The sequence below is a fragment of the Peromyscus eremicus genome, chromosome 1 (assembly GCF_949786415.1).
Source record: "Peromyscus eremicus chromosome 1, PerEre_H2_v1, whole genome shotgun sequence".
NCBI classification, from domain to species: domain Eukaryota; kingdom Metazoa; phylum Chordata; class Mammalia; order Rodentia; family Cricetidae; genus Peromyscus; species Peromyscus eremicus.
In genome coordinates this window covers 58,901,844-58,916,257 of record NC_081416.1, presented here as the reverse complement: position 1 = coordinate 58,916,257, position 14,414 = coordinate 58,901,844, and the positions used below count along the sequence as shown (strand labels likewise).

The 14,414-nt window shown below is 50.6% G+C and overlaps 2 protein-coding genes across 2 annotated transcripts; both read right to left on the bottom strand.

The window, feature by feature from the left end:
• Positions 1 to 4,263: 4,263 nt before the first annotated feature.
• Mrgprg (MAS related GPR family member G) lies at positions 4,264 to 5,136 on the bottom strand. The gene has a single exon (XM_059249560.1). It carries the CDS (start codon positions 5,134 to 5,136, stop codon positions 4,264 to 4,266), a length of 873 nt encoding a protein of 290 aa, XP_059105543.1.
• Positions 5,137 to 14,012: 8,876 nt separating this feature from the next.
• LOC131898400 (small ribosomal subunit protein uS13-like) lies at positions 14,013 to 14,414 on the bottom strand. The gene has a single exon (XM_059249548.1). It carries the CDS (start codon positions 14,412 to 14,414, stop codon positions 14,013 to 14,015), a length of 402 nt encoding a protein of 133 aa, XP_059105531.1.

Sequence of the window (14,414 nt, the reverse complement as noted above, 5' to 3'; positions counted from 1 at the left end):
GAAGAGGGCACCAGATCTCATTATAGATGGTTGTGAGCCACCATGTGGTTGCTGGGAATTGAACTCAGGACCTTTGGAAGAGCAGCCAATGCTCTTAACCCCTGAGCCATCTCTCCAGCCCCTGTGTGATCATTTTAACAGTGGAAGGAAAGCACCAGTTGACAATATCCAATATTCATGTATGTTTGTAATGTTCTTGGAAAACTGGGAGAATGTGGAACTTACCAGCATGGCAGGAATATGCAAATAAGCAATATGCCTGCAGCTGAATCAGTTTTTTAAATATTTATTTTTATTTTATATCTATATATGAGAGTTTGCTTGCAAGTGTGTATAATCACTACGCGCATGCACATACATGCAGTACTCACATATGCCAGAAGAGGGAGCCAGACACTCTGAAACTGGAGCGACAGGTATTTGTGAGCTGCCCTGTGGGTGTGAGGAACCAAATCCTGGTCCTTTGCAAAAGCAGCAAGTGATCTTAATGGCTGATGCCTGAATTGTGTGTAGTGGTGAAGGAAAAGCATTTTCCCTGTAAGACTGGGGATAAGACAGCGATGCCTATCTTTGTGGTTCTGTCCTAAAGACGGCCTTTGTGATGACGCTATAGGATAGAATGAAAGGCAGAGATAGAGAGAACATGATTATTTGCAAATCTCAGATGTTTCCGAAAAGGTCCTGGAAGATGTCAGCAAATGCAGCAGATTGAAAGGATAGCCATTAGACAGAATCAAATCTGTGCTAACAGCTGGAGAGCAAGAATGAAGAGATCGTGTGTACACGGCACGCAGAAACCACAAATACAAGATATGTGCCAAGACACTTGTATGGAAAGCCACAAAGGAGAAGCCATAGAAGCACAGAGCTACGGAGAGGCGGAGGGCTAGATCTCATTCATAGGTCATAAAATACCACTGTTGAAATGTCAGTTTTGGGGCTGCGGAAGTAATTCTGTCAACAGAGAGCTTGTTATGCAGCATAAGGACCTGAGTTTGGATCCTCAGCACCCACATAAGAAGCCGAGTGTGGTGACGCTGTAACCCAGGCACTGGGTAAGTGGACACAGAAGGATCCCTGAAGCTCGTTGGTCAGCTAGTTTAGCCAAACCAGTGAGCTCCAGGGTTAAGAATAAGATGGAGGGTAATGTAGAAAGAAACTCTTCGGGCCAGGAGCCATTGTGACAGGTCCACACCCTCAGCACCACACCCAGGGCCCAGAATAGAGTTGTTGGAATCAGGGAGCCCTGGGAATCTGGCTCTGTACTGAGCAAACCTGAGCCTGAGTCTGGTGTCTGTGATCAGGTTGAGCTGGCTGGGAAGATTCCAGAATTCATAGCCAGCACAGTCAGCGTCCATCAATTGTATCATTTATTCATTTGACCTTATTCTCCACTGAGCACCTACCAGTCCCTCCCTTCATTGGATCCATGTTCCCTGGCTCCTCCTCCCATCCAGGGACAGCGTGACTGCTGCTTGCTGACTCTGAGCCCTGAGGAGCACACCTGCTCGTGAGAGATGCAGAACCAAGCAGGTCAGGTTTGCCGTGGTGGTGTGTATGTGTGGTACCCAGACAGGTAAGAAGCGCTGAGAACAGATTCCTGCTGCCAGGAGCCACAGCACCACAGTCAACAGACAACACCCTGGGCAGGACAAAGGCAAGCAGCAAGGCGGAGGAGGTGTGACGTCATAAGGGCAGGGTGCACAGGGCGTCTCCGTCTGCCATGAGAGGTGATGGCTTTGGCTTTGAAGGTTAGGGCAGAATATCTGCTGCTAAAGCCTGGCTCAGCTGTCCTGGCAAACTTCTGCCTCCTCTGCAGACCTGGTTTGGAGCTGCCAGGTGACCCCCTAGAGGTCATCCAGCTACAGAGGTGCCAGAAGGGAGGAGCCTAGCCACCCTGTGATGGAGTCAGGTCTGTCCTGCATCTGCCTCAATTTAAGCCATCCCAAGAGCAGCCTTGACACTCTATGTGAGCCCCACTAGGCTTAGGATAGACATGGGTGCTGCTGCCTCTGGGCTTAACTAGCATCCTCATACCCAGCAATGGCCTGGGGAGCAAAGGTCCCGTGTCCCCCCCATCTGTCTATATCAACTCATTTATCACATGCTCCAGGGCTGTCAGCTGCTGTGATATTCACCTGTCACCCCTGGCACACAGATGGACACCCTACAGGGCCCTGCATCTGTGTCCTTAGGCAAAGAGGGTACAGCTGACCTCAGATTTATTTCACCTTTATCTCAGTGGCATGCCTTCTGGGAAGGGACCACTCTGTTCCTTGGGGTCTGGTGTGAAATGCATGAAATAGGCAGCTCTTTCCCAATCTGCCTCCCCAAAGTGGCCTCATCCACTGGGTCCTCAACTCATCCTTCCTGAGTCCATGCTGGCCTTCAGTCTAAGGGTCTCACATCTACCAGATTCCCTGTTGGAGCCTCTCCAGTTCTGACGGCTCATGTCCTGGGGAGGAATACACCCTACAGAGGTAGTTCCTTTTGGCTGGGGCTACAAGCAGGGGTTTCTTTCCATTCTAAGAACATTCTCCAAAGTCCCCAGAGTGAGTAGCATATTACCTTTCAAATGGGGGAAACACAGCTTTATCTAGCAGTCAGGTCACCGTACTGGGGCTCACAGAGCATGGAAAAGAGCATCTTTACTTTGAATTAAAATATCAATATAAACAGCTCAGTTGGCAAAGTGTGTGCTGTGTTAGCCTAAGGACCTGAATCGGGTCCCCAGAGCCCATGTAAAGCCCAGGTGTGGTGATGCATGCTTGGAATTCCAGCGCTGAGGAGATGGAGGCAGGTGGATCCTAGGAACTTGCTGACCAACTAACCTAGCTTAGTCAGCAAGCCCCAGGGCCCAGTGAGAGACTCTGTCTAAAAGGTGCAAATGATTACTATAGACAACCCAAGGCTGGCCTCTGGCCTCCATGCACATGCATGTATACCTACACTCACACCCTCATGGGCACATATACATACGCCCTTCCCTTATACACACAAAAGGGAGGAGTTTTCTGAGGGTGTCTGTCCGAAAGATACATGGGTAGAATGTTCTTTTTCATACCAGATGTTTCCATCTGGCTGGAAAGTGTGTTGTTGACTTATTTCCCTGGTGTTCTTGGTAAGGTTTGAATGTTGTTGTTTACATTTTTATGTTATGTGTCTGGGTGTTATGTCTGTGTACTATGTGCGGGTAGTGCCTATAGAGGCCATAAGAGGATGCCAGATCCTCTGGAACAGGTAGTTGTGAGTTACCATGTGGGGCTTGGGAACTGAACCCAGGTCCTTGGGAGGAGCAGCCAGTGCTCTCAACGGTCGAGCCATCTCTCCAGGCCCAGGGCTTGAATGCTTTAAGAATGACAATGAAAGCAGTTTTGTTTGTTTTGTTTTAGTTCTTAAAGAACCATCATAAAACATACAGAAACAGTGTGCACTTGGGAAGCTTGGCTCCCTGCCCCTTTTCTCTAACTGTAGGTGAAGCTGGCTGGCAGGCCAGGGTGGAGCCTGCAGAAACTGCTTGGCTGAGCACAATCTTGGAGAAGCCGAGGGAAAGCGATGGGATCTGGATGGGAGCCAGGGGTGCCCTGCTGGGACTGTGAAGGTTCTTTGGGGGCACCTGAGAGCCAGAAGTAACCAGGATACAACTACTTGGGGTGGCCCTGGAGCCAGGACAGACTGCGTCTGTTTAGTGGTAAAACAGCACCACCTTGTGGCCTTCACGAGTGACACCAGGCTGGAGAATTGGGGAGGCAGCAGCCACCTGGACTGTGAACGTTTTGTGGGGAATGCTGGGATGAGGGAGGGAGAAACAGCAGTTTAGACGAAGCCTTGTAGTGAATGCATCCAACATAAGGCCTCTGTGGACAGAGCTGAAGGGCCAGTGCCCCCCAAGAGCAGCGAATGCCCCCCAGGAGCTGATGCTGAGCCTCCAGTCACCTGGCCCATCTACCGCAGGAGGCAAAGCTCCCGTCGCCAGGCCCACTGGGGCTGAAGGGCAGTTTTCTTGGGTTGGAAGCCACAGGGGCAGAAGGATACAGGACACATGCCCTCACTGTAGCTCTGGGGTCCTCCTTTTGCCCCTGCCCCTCTGTCTGTTCCTGTCCTTACCATGTCCTTTGCATGTGCAACATGCAACCTGGCCTCTTTCCCTTCTCCCCTGCTTATGAGAGGGCAGAGCTGGGACATGGCAAGAGTTTGAGCAAGACTGGGGGTCCCCTGGCAGCTATGAGGGCAGGGCAGGTGGGCATAGGATGGCCGGCCACTCTACACTTGCCTCATAGGCAGGGATAGTCCCCCAAGGCTTGACTGGGACTCCTCCCCTAAAGCCCTGTTTAGGACTACCTGCAGCGGCTCCTTCTTCCTGAGCTGCCGGCCCTTCATGTAGTACAAGAGGGGCTTTGCGCTGCTGTCGATGCAGGCTAAGAGGGTGGCCAATGGCAAGAAGAAGGGGAGCAGGAATGTTATGACCGGCCGCAGGCTCCAGTAGACAACCATGGGCAGGCGGCAGAAGAACAGCAGGATCCCGGAGCACTGGGCCACTTTGCAGAACTTGGGGAGCGGCTGCACAGAGCAGCAGTTCCCACAGATTAAGAGAATCTTGCTCGCCCCACAGGCCATGACCGCCAGCACCACTAGCCAGACAACACTGGCCCAGTGGTACCTGAGGCAGACCAGGAAGCTCATTCCCTTGTACAGCAGTCCACAGGCATTGGCCGGCAGTAGCACAGCCGGCATGGTCAGTGCCCAGATCAGGAGACAGAGCACAGCTGAGGTGTACCTGGGGCGGCAGCTGGGGCCGCAACAGGAGGGGAACACGTAGGTGAGGCAGCAGTCCACCGCGAAGGCAGCCAGCAGCCAGAGCCCCACAGCAAACCACAAGAAGATGATCGGGAAGTGGAGTGTGTCCTCATAGCCCAGGGCGATGTTGGCAATAGAGAAGCCCACCTGGCAGGCGAGGAAGAGGAAATCGGCGGCGGCCAGGTGCAGCAGGTAGATGTTGAAGGGGCCCTTCTTGATGTGCAGACCAAGGTGCCAGAGCAGCAGAGCGTTGCCCCCCAGCCCTGCCAGGCTGACAAGGAGGCTGAGGTAGAAGAGTACATTGTTGAACGTGCCCCAGATGTTGAATATGGAGAACATCCTGGCTGGCTTCCGTGGGTGATCTGGGAGGCCCCTGCAAAGGGTGACAGTGCTCACTACCCAGATGCTGTGCTCTGAGTGTGGAAGGTAAGACATCAGGAGTCTCCAGCTTCTGGAGTTAGTGTGGTCTTGGCCCCTCCCCAACACCTGCTGTGCTCTGAGGCAGCGTTCTCTGCCCTCATCCTGGCTGGCCAACCCTTCCTGTGTGAGGTGCTTCCTTGCGGAGACCTACCAGTTTCAGGCAAAGGGGCCACAGGTGGAGGGACTCCCCTTTCTTTCCCATCACGTACTAGTGTGAGGGCTCCAAGTCACTGACCACACCCACCCAAGGGTCTCTGATGGTGCCTGGTATGACTGCAGGACACTCTTCAGTGCTGGATGAGGCTTTAGGGGACTTGCCCACACAGTCCATCTGGAGCAGGACATTAAACCCTCGGGGTCCCGAAGGACTGTGGCTACTCACTTCAGTGATGGGTTTCAGGGCCCTGAGTCTTCTGGGGGAGTGGTTAGCAGCAGGAGAGTTCCTGGTGCTCTCAGTGTGTGTGTGTGTGTGTGTGTGTGTGTGTGGGTCATCTCAGAGCAGTACCTCTCTTTTTATAAGGCCCATGGTGGTTCTTGTCCTAGCTCAGGGGATGTTCCAGGTATGAGGACCCAGACCCAGGTTCTGGGGACAGGGCCTGCTAGGGAGGAACAGCTATAAGAAAGGATAGATGGGGGGGGGGGTAGAGGGAGTGGGAGAGGGAGGGAGACATAGACAAGGAGACAAGGACGGAGTGGCAGGGGACAAGGTCAGAGATGGAGAGAGAGGTGGGAGACAGAGACAGAGAACACTGTGTGCTTTGTGTTTTACCCTCATTCCCGGCTTGGGATGTGTCCCCTGCCAGGAGACCACCTTAGCTATCTCTCCACTCACAGAGGCTCACATCCATTAGCCCCTGCTTCCTCTCGGGGTCCCAAAACTTCTGCAGTGTCCTGGTAAGTGTCACCTCCCGGCTCATCACCAAGGATCCTTCCTGGCACCTCCTACAAGCCCAGCTGTCAGGGTCAGAGTGCAGGTCCTCAGGACCTTAAAATTAGGGACTTTTCCTAGACGCCTGTGCATCATTGGTAACAGAGGCAGGACCCTTCCCCTCTGTGGGCCTCAGTACACCAAGGGTGTTTAATCCAGACTCCTACTCCTGTGTGGATTCCCGCTGGTGGAGGCAAGGCTAGTTTTGAAAGGGGATGCGGAAGGTGGGTCGGGGCATCTTCCTCATCCTTGTTCTCCAATGGACCCAGAGCTGTGAATTCCAAGCCTGCAGCCTCAGCCTCCAAGGTTCCCTTCCCTTACCCAGGGAAGGTCCCTTTCGGAGGACATCCTCAGAGCCACTAGCGCCCCTCTGAAAGCCAGGCAGGGAGCAGGATGCTGTAGAGGGTAAGAGAAGGGGTGTTCCTTGCTTGGGGGAGCAGGTAGAGGGGCAGACTAACCTTCTCACCTGCTGATCGCCTGCTGACAGTGGCTGTCCCCAGCTCGCTCAGGCCACACTTGTCTTGAGCGCCTCCTGGCCCCTAAATCCCCTCCTGTCCTCTGGGGCTGGCTCCTGCCAGTTCCCTAGAAGTGAGAGGGTGTGCCACCTTTTCAGGGGAACCGAAGGAATGAGCTCAAACAGAGCTGTTTGTGTGGGTGGCGCCTCCCTCTCATTTGGGAGAAGAAACCAGAGAACCTTCACACCACCTCTTCTGGAGTAATCCCTGGCCCTAGGTGCTCAGGACCAAAGGCAGAGACGCCACTGTAGAGACGGCTCAGTCAGGAAATGCTATGCAAGCATGAGGAGCTGAGTCTGGATCCCCAGCCCCTGGGATAAAAGCTGGGCATGATGGGTGCAAGCTTGTAACCCCACTACTCGGAGTTGGAGACCAGAGGACCCCTGGGACTTGATATCCAGCTGGCCATGCCAGCCAGGTTTTTGGTGCAAGATCTTATCTTCGAAAAATAAGGTATTGGGCCAGTGAGAAGTCTCAGTGGGTAAAGGTGCTCGCCACCAAGCCTGATTCAATTCCAGGGATCCACATAGAAGGAGAGGATTTATTTCTAAAAGTGTTCCTCTGATCTGGACACCCGTGGTGGCACATTTGTGCACACACACACATAAACTTTAAATGTATTTAAGCTGGGTGTGGTGCCCCACTCCTTCAATCTGAGCATTTGGGGAGCAGGGGGAGACTCTCGGTGAGTCTACAAAGAGAGTTCCAGGCCAGCCAGGGCAGCATAGTGAGATGTTGTCTCAAAACAGCAGCAAATGTCATTTTAAATGTTTTTTTTTTTTAAGTGGGGAGTAATTGAAGAAGACACCCCATGTGGACCACTAGACTCCGAATGCACCAGCACAGACGGACACATAAACACACACACGACCGTGGGGAGAAGGAGAGGGAGAGAGGCAGACAGAGCTAGGACTGCACAGTGAGATATATTGGCAAACTTACCGGCAGAGGAAGGTTCTGGGGAGCTGGGCGGCTAAGCACTGAGTGGGTCCCTGCGTTTGGGACAGAAGACAGTGTCATTATGGGTTAGGACAAAAGCGTGCTCTCAGGCCAGAATGTCTCTGGTTTATCTTCAGATTCCATCAAGAGTCAGGCACGTCCCTCCGAGTCATGCAGTGCACATGTGCTTTCACAGTTCTGTGTTATGGTTTCCTCGCAAACTCTGTAGGAAAACCCAACTGTGGTGCCTCAGTCACAGCAGCTGTAGCTCAAAATGGCTGCCATCATGTCAAGCCATATCCGTACTGTCTCTCCCCTGTGCGAGATGGACCCTTAGGATGCACCTAAGCACTGTGCAGCCTCAGGTCTCTCCAATATTTCCTTGTTTTGGTGGGGTTTTAGTCAGTATTGCCCTCGAGGATTGACATAATCCACATGGTGTGCTGGTGCTGGGAGGCGAGCTGCCTGGCTCTTTAGAGGAGTCCGCAGCAGCAGGAGAGCCTGTGCACAAACGAAATAGAGAGCAGAGTCGGACCGAGGACTTAGCGCCTCTCCTACGCAAGTGTGGGATGGGAGAGGGCATTGATCTGGGTTTTCACGTGTGACAAGGGATGGTGTCTGGATATGGAATTGATACTCTGTTTTGATGGGGTATGCCCTGTGGGCTGTCACTAACAGCTGCTGTGTGAATGTGACCAAAAGTGTAATGTGTGATTTAACACCTTGAGCCCCAGGCTAGACAGATGGCCCAGAAATTAAAAGCAGCCATTGTTCTTCTGCAGGACCCGAGCCCAATTCCCAGCGCTGAAGTTCAGTGATTGTACCGATCAAAGGGCGAGCAGACTCATCTTGGGTGGTAGTGTGGGGACAGTCTTCCCTTGCATCCGTGTGAACCCCAATGTGTCCTATCCCAAGTATTCTGAAGTCACCAGGCCACCAGTTTATTCCAGGAGACCATTGGATCCTGTTTGGCATGAGTGGCAAACTGCCAAGCCTCTGAGACCATACAGGAGGTCCCTAAGCGCCAATTGGTCCAAAGAAACTAAGGTCAGTGTCCTCATGTGATTAAGCCAGATTCCCCAACTCCCAGCCCTGTCACAGTACTGCCTACTGACAAGGGTACCCATACCCAGAGTCATCCACAGGTCATCCGTCCCAAATCTATTTTTCCTTCTCCCCCCCACCTCAGTTTTAAATTACATTTATTTACTTATATGTGTGCGAATATCGAGGTCAGTTCTCAGCTTCCACCATATGGGTTCCAGGGATTGAACTCAGGTGGTCAGGCTTGGTGGCAAGCTCCTATACCCACTGAGCCATATTATCAGCCCCTGTTGAATAGCAAGCACTATCCTCCCATCCTTTGAGCCAACTGCTGCCATCTTCATGAGCTCCACTGTATCTGCTTGACAAAGATCATCCCAGAGGGACCTGATGACTTTAGAGGCTTGCTCATAGAAAGAGGGGCCGGGGAGGGTCATGGGAATCTTACCTGAATATCCAGCCCCCTCCCCCCAGCCATTTGTATGCATTTCTGCTCAAGCTGCAGTCTTCAGGGTCCAGAGTGGAGTATATAATTGGGGAAGGCTCAGGGGAAGGGTTTCCACCTCCACAGCTATTATCCATGCTGGGTGCAGACCTTCCAGCTTGGCTTCCCTTAGGGTCACCTATGCAGTACATAAGCCAAATAAACTCATTGGTTCCCCGTTGAACTTGGCTGTCATTGAGACATTAGAAGGATGGGAGTCGATGTTTCTTTTTTTTTTTTTAAATTTTATTTATTTTTATTTCATGTGCACTGGTGTTTTTGCCTGCATGTATGTCTGTATGTATGAGGGTGTCAGGTCCTCTGGAACTGAAGTTACAGACAGTTGTGAGCTGTCATGTGGGTGCTGGGAATCGAACCTGGGTCCTCTGGAACAGCAACCAGTGATCTTAACTGCTGAGACATCTCTCCAGCACCCAAGGTAGATGTTTCTTAGTCCCTTCCATGAGCAGAAAAATTTTGATGCTGCCCCAAATCTCTCCAATTTTTCCATTGTCCCAGTCAGTCCTGGTGAGCTTTTCCTTGCTATTGTTGTCATTTTGTTGTTTATTTCAATTCAATGTCATCATGTGGCTTGTTACCCAGGGACTGATGATCTGTGGCTGGCCTTGTCATTGACATTGGGTAATACTGTGGGAAATGTAAACAAAATGTACTGTGTATGTCTATCAAAGGGTTACATGAGACAACATTTCCTTTAAAAAACCATAAAGAAACCACTGGTCAGAACTTCACGTTCTTCTGCCATCAGCGCTTCTTGAACTCAAGGTTGCACTCTGCTCAAAACTTCTTTCTGCTCCTCACCCCGGTTACTCCAGTCCAATCATATAAGAATGACAGGCTGAATGCTGACCAGTGACGATGAGCAACAGGACCCTTTATTAGGAACAAAAATACCGGGGCCCCCAACTGGGTGTGCTAGCCCCCCTCAACAGGAGTAAAGCTTTTGTCTTGCTGAAACGCTTTAGATGGGGTGGTCATTTCCTTGGGACCCCAGACCTAGTGCTAACAATACCGATGTTAGATTTCTGAAGCAACTTAAAGAGTCGGGAGGCAGAAAAGAGACCAGTTTGACCTCAGCAGACAGGAGTGTTTATCTCAAACATCAAGGGGCAGACACAATGGGAGAGGGGTGTCTGCTAAAGGGGAAGCGGGTACTTGGGGTTCATATAGGAGGTTTGGGGAATGCAACGTCTGGGGCTACGTGCAAGCCTGCAGTTTTCCCCTCCTGGAGCTGTTTGTCCAGACAAGGTTGTTATACCTTTAGAAACTGCCTTGTCCTGGCTAGCAGGTTTCGAGTTACAGTCACAGTGGGCAACTGAGTTTGGCAATGACAGTGAGGAGGCAGGAGCTGGAGTTTCAACACAGGGCTTTCCTCGGTCAGGGTCTGGCAGTTTGTTCAAAGTTGATTCTAATGTATTTCAACACTTAAGCAATAAGGAATGGGCCACAGAGGATAGGGGTTCCAGGAATAGGGCTGGAATAGAGTTTTGTGGGGAATCTGTAGGCACGGTCTAGTTCAGAGCCCGTGGTAGAGGGGGGTCCTCTGTCACTTAGCAGGAGGAGGGTTTTAACTTGATCAGCTGTAATAGGTCATGTGGTTGTCGCCATGCCTTCTGGGAGAAACTTTTGAGAAATCAGTAGAGAGCTGAAAACAGATGATTGGGTTATAGAGTAAAACTGACAGATTGCCCAGGGAGGTAGAGGAAGGGGGAGGGGGAGAGGCGGGTAAGCCGGGGAGAGGAAGTGGGTACAGAGTGACTGGGACTTGTCCCACTGCCAGGAGCACTGCTGTGCCAAAGGGAGTGAGCAGAAGCAGTAGGGAGCCACAGAGTAACAAAGGAGGAAATAGGGACTAATGGAAAGGATCATCTGGCCTGGAGTCAAAGGTATGATGGTTCTTTGCAATTAGAGTTTCTTCATAGCATCTAGAAGGTCTTTTTGCAGATATATCAACATCAGAGGGAGCTGGTGTAGGAGAGGCCCATTAAGAGACTTATATGGGACATTCTGTTTGAGTAGAAGGTGACGTTCAGTAAGTAAGCTTTTAAAAGACAGGGTGAAAACGTAAGTATGGGGATAGTAAGGAGCACAGAAGTGACCAACGGGAGGAGCCAGAGAGGGAGGAACCCAAAGCCCGTATGTACATAGTTGGAGGCTTGTGGTTGCATTTTTTGTCTGGTCCCTGTTGAGCAACAGCCTTGGGTCATGAGGAATTGAGTCAGGCCATACTGGGCAATAGCCCCTAGCCATAAGTAATGACTTAGCCTTTAGTCTGACCATTCTGCTCCACCTGCAGAAATAATATGCCGGGTATCAGAAACAACCCACCCTGCTCCCAGCCAAACCACAGAAAAACAGCTGTAACTTCCTGGTAGCTATCCGCATATGTGTGTATGTGCATGTACATGTCCCCTTGCTTCCCCTAAACGCACTCAACCTTCAACTGTTAGGAAGGTCGGGGCCCCTTGCCGTTCCAGTAAAGCAGTCTTAGTCTGTTGAGATCGAGTCTGTGTGCTTCTCTGCCTCAGTTTCCCCACAGTCCCTGTGTCTTTGGGGCCCGTCTCAAACCAGCTAGGGTTTATTGGGACAGACGCAGCATCGTTTATAGAGGAGGGCACAGACCCCATCCCCAGCGGTGGTCCAGTCTAGTCTCAGAGCAGTGCTGTATCTGGAGACTCCAGTTGGTCCTGAAGGAGGTTAAGATGTTCTGAAAATTGTCTGCGGTTTTTGAGAGCTGGTGAGACAGAGAGGTTAATTGATGTAGAAAAAGCTTCAGCCCAGCCATTTTCGTTCTGAGTCCCCAAAACAATCCCTAGAGTGGCAAGAGGGATAGGTTGGATGGTCCATGGCCCACTAGGCCCCCTTTCAGAGGTAGCCGAACTGCTTTCAGGGGTTTGGGGGTGCTGATCTCTCTGTAACTGCTTCCAGCTTACAAAACGGGCTGTGTAGAAGGGGCAGCAGTTAAGAGTGCCTCAGAGGAGGGTCAGTCCAAGAGGCCACAATAAAACTTGGCAGATGGCAAAAATCTGGAACAAGAAACAGCCATTGGGTGATAATGTGTATTCTGGAGTATGCTTTGTGAGGGAAATAGTATGTGTAACACATAAAAAGTGAGATTGGTCGGGCAGCAGTGGTACACGCCTTTAATCCCAGTACTCAGGAGGCAGAGCCAGGTGGATCTTTGTGAGTTCAAGGCCAGCCTGGTCTACAGAGCAAGTTCCAGGACAGGCTCCAAAACTACATGGAGAAACCCTGTGTCAAAAAACCAAAATAAATAAATAAATAAACAGATAGATAAATAGATAAATAAATAAATAATTTTAAAAAAAGAAAAAAGGAAAGAAAAGAAAAAAAGTGAGACTGGCCAGGTAGTGGTGACACACGCCTTTAATCCCAGCACTTGGGAGGCAGAGGCAGACCAGTGAGTTTGAGGTCTACAAGGGTGAGTTCCAGGACAGTCAGGGCTGCACAAAGAAACTTTGTCTCAAAAAATAAAACAAAACAAAACCCAAAAAAAAGTGAGACTGTTAATACTATTATGATTTTTATGGGGGAGGGGTTTGAGATGGTTCAGTGGTAACTGAGTGAAAAAAAGAAATAAAAAAGGACATGAATGCTCCTAGGTATGGTGAAGCAGGTTTATTGTAGATAAAAGGGAGAGCATAGCCAGAGGCAGGGACATCTGAGAGAGTCCAGAGTGAACACAGCCAGACTGAGCTGGGCCATGTGAGGAGATGGGGAGAGGGAAGAGGGGAGAACTGGAGAGGAGCTTCCAACCAAGATGGGTGGCCTGGGCCAAGAGAGTAAAAGGGAGACCCAAAGGGCCAGGGAACCAAAATGGCTAGATTATACAGGGAATATATAATCTCTGGGCTGGAGAACTCCAGGGTAGGGGGCAGGGTATGCTAGCCAGGAGGACCCTGTAACAGGTAAAGACTGAGGAATGCCTGGAGAACCTGGTGGCCAGCATCCACTTTGATATGGTAAATAGACCCCTGTTTGTCCCAGGTTTGAGACCTAACATCCCAGCCTTTCTGTTGATAAAAAGTAAAAGATAAGGGGAGACACAATCCTTTCTATGACTACTTCCTGCTGACACTGAAGCATCAATCATTGTTGGGGGACCCCCAAAAAGCTGGAATGTTGGCCAAGGCTGGGCAAAGTAGGCTGTTTCACTCACGGTTGGAGGCTTTGCAGGACCATCTGGGACTGGGGAAGTGCAGGCCGCTTCAGAGCAGTTTGTGAGGCTGGACCACCTGGGACTAGCTGCTTTGAAGCTATCTGAGATGCAGAGGCCCGGTCTCCTAGGACATTCCCTTAGCAGTGGCTAGTGAGTTTGGAGCAATTTGCAGTCTTTAGTTCATTGGAAATCTGCTGGAACAGATATATATTAGGGGCAGAAGGTAAAGTTAAGGAGTTTAGGGGAAATTTTTTTATTCAGCGTGTACATTTTAAACTTCCAGACCCACAGTCCTGGTAGCTGAGGAAGGGGAGTCTTAAGATCAGGGAAGAGAGAACTCCCACCCTTGGGAATAGGCAGGTTAGTAAACAGGCTGTTGATGGACAGTACTATTTGGAGTCCATTTGACCTGTGAGAGGTAGATCTAAGTTGACTCCCTGAAGCTTACATGGATTTCTTTTTTCTTTTTTCAAGACAAAGTTTCTCTGTGTAGTTTTGGTACCTGTCCTGGATCTCACTCTGTAGACCAGGCTGGCCTCGAACTCACAAAGATCCACCTGCCTCTGCCTCCCTGAGTGCTGAGATCAAAGGCGTATGTCACTGCCACCCAGCTTCCTGATCCTTTTTTAATGTGCTTTTACAAAATATCATAGCACAGCCCCAGCGGCCAGTGGTCTTGGAGTGCTAACCTTGGACATGAAGGCCCCAAGGGTGGTGCGGCCCCCTATGGGCTCTCATCTTCTTCAGTCGCTCCAGGTTCTCATGTAGCTTGTTGTCTAGACTGTTGGCCAGAGCCTGACTGTACTTTCTGTCCTTCACATCCTTCTGTCTGTTCAAGAACCAGTCTGTTATCTTATACTGTTGTGGATTCTGCTTGATGGTGATCACACATTCCACTTCATCCTCCATGAGTTCTCTAGCCCTTTTGGTGAGGTCAATGTCTGCTTTCCTCAACACCACATGAGCATATCTCCACCCCACACCCTTAATGGCTGTGATGGCAAAGACTATTTTCTGCCACCCATCAATATTGGTGTTGAGTACTCTCAAAATGTACTGGAACATCTCGGGGATCACTAGTGACAT

Bases quoted from the DNA above. Each gene is read 5' to 3' on its own strand.
- LOC131898400 (XM_059249548.1), bottom strand. From the start codon at position 14,414: ATGTCACTAGTGATCCCCGAGATGTTCCAGTACATTTTGAGAGTACTC.
- Mrgprg (XM_059249560.1), bottom strand. From the start codon at position 5,136: ATGTTCTCCATATTCAACATCTGGGGCACGTTCAACAATGTACTCTTC.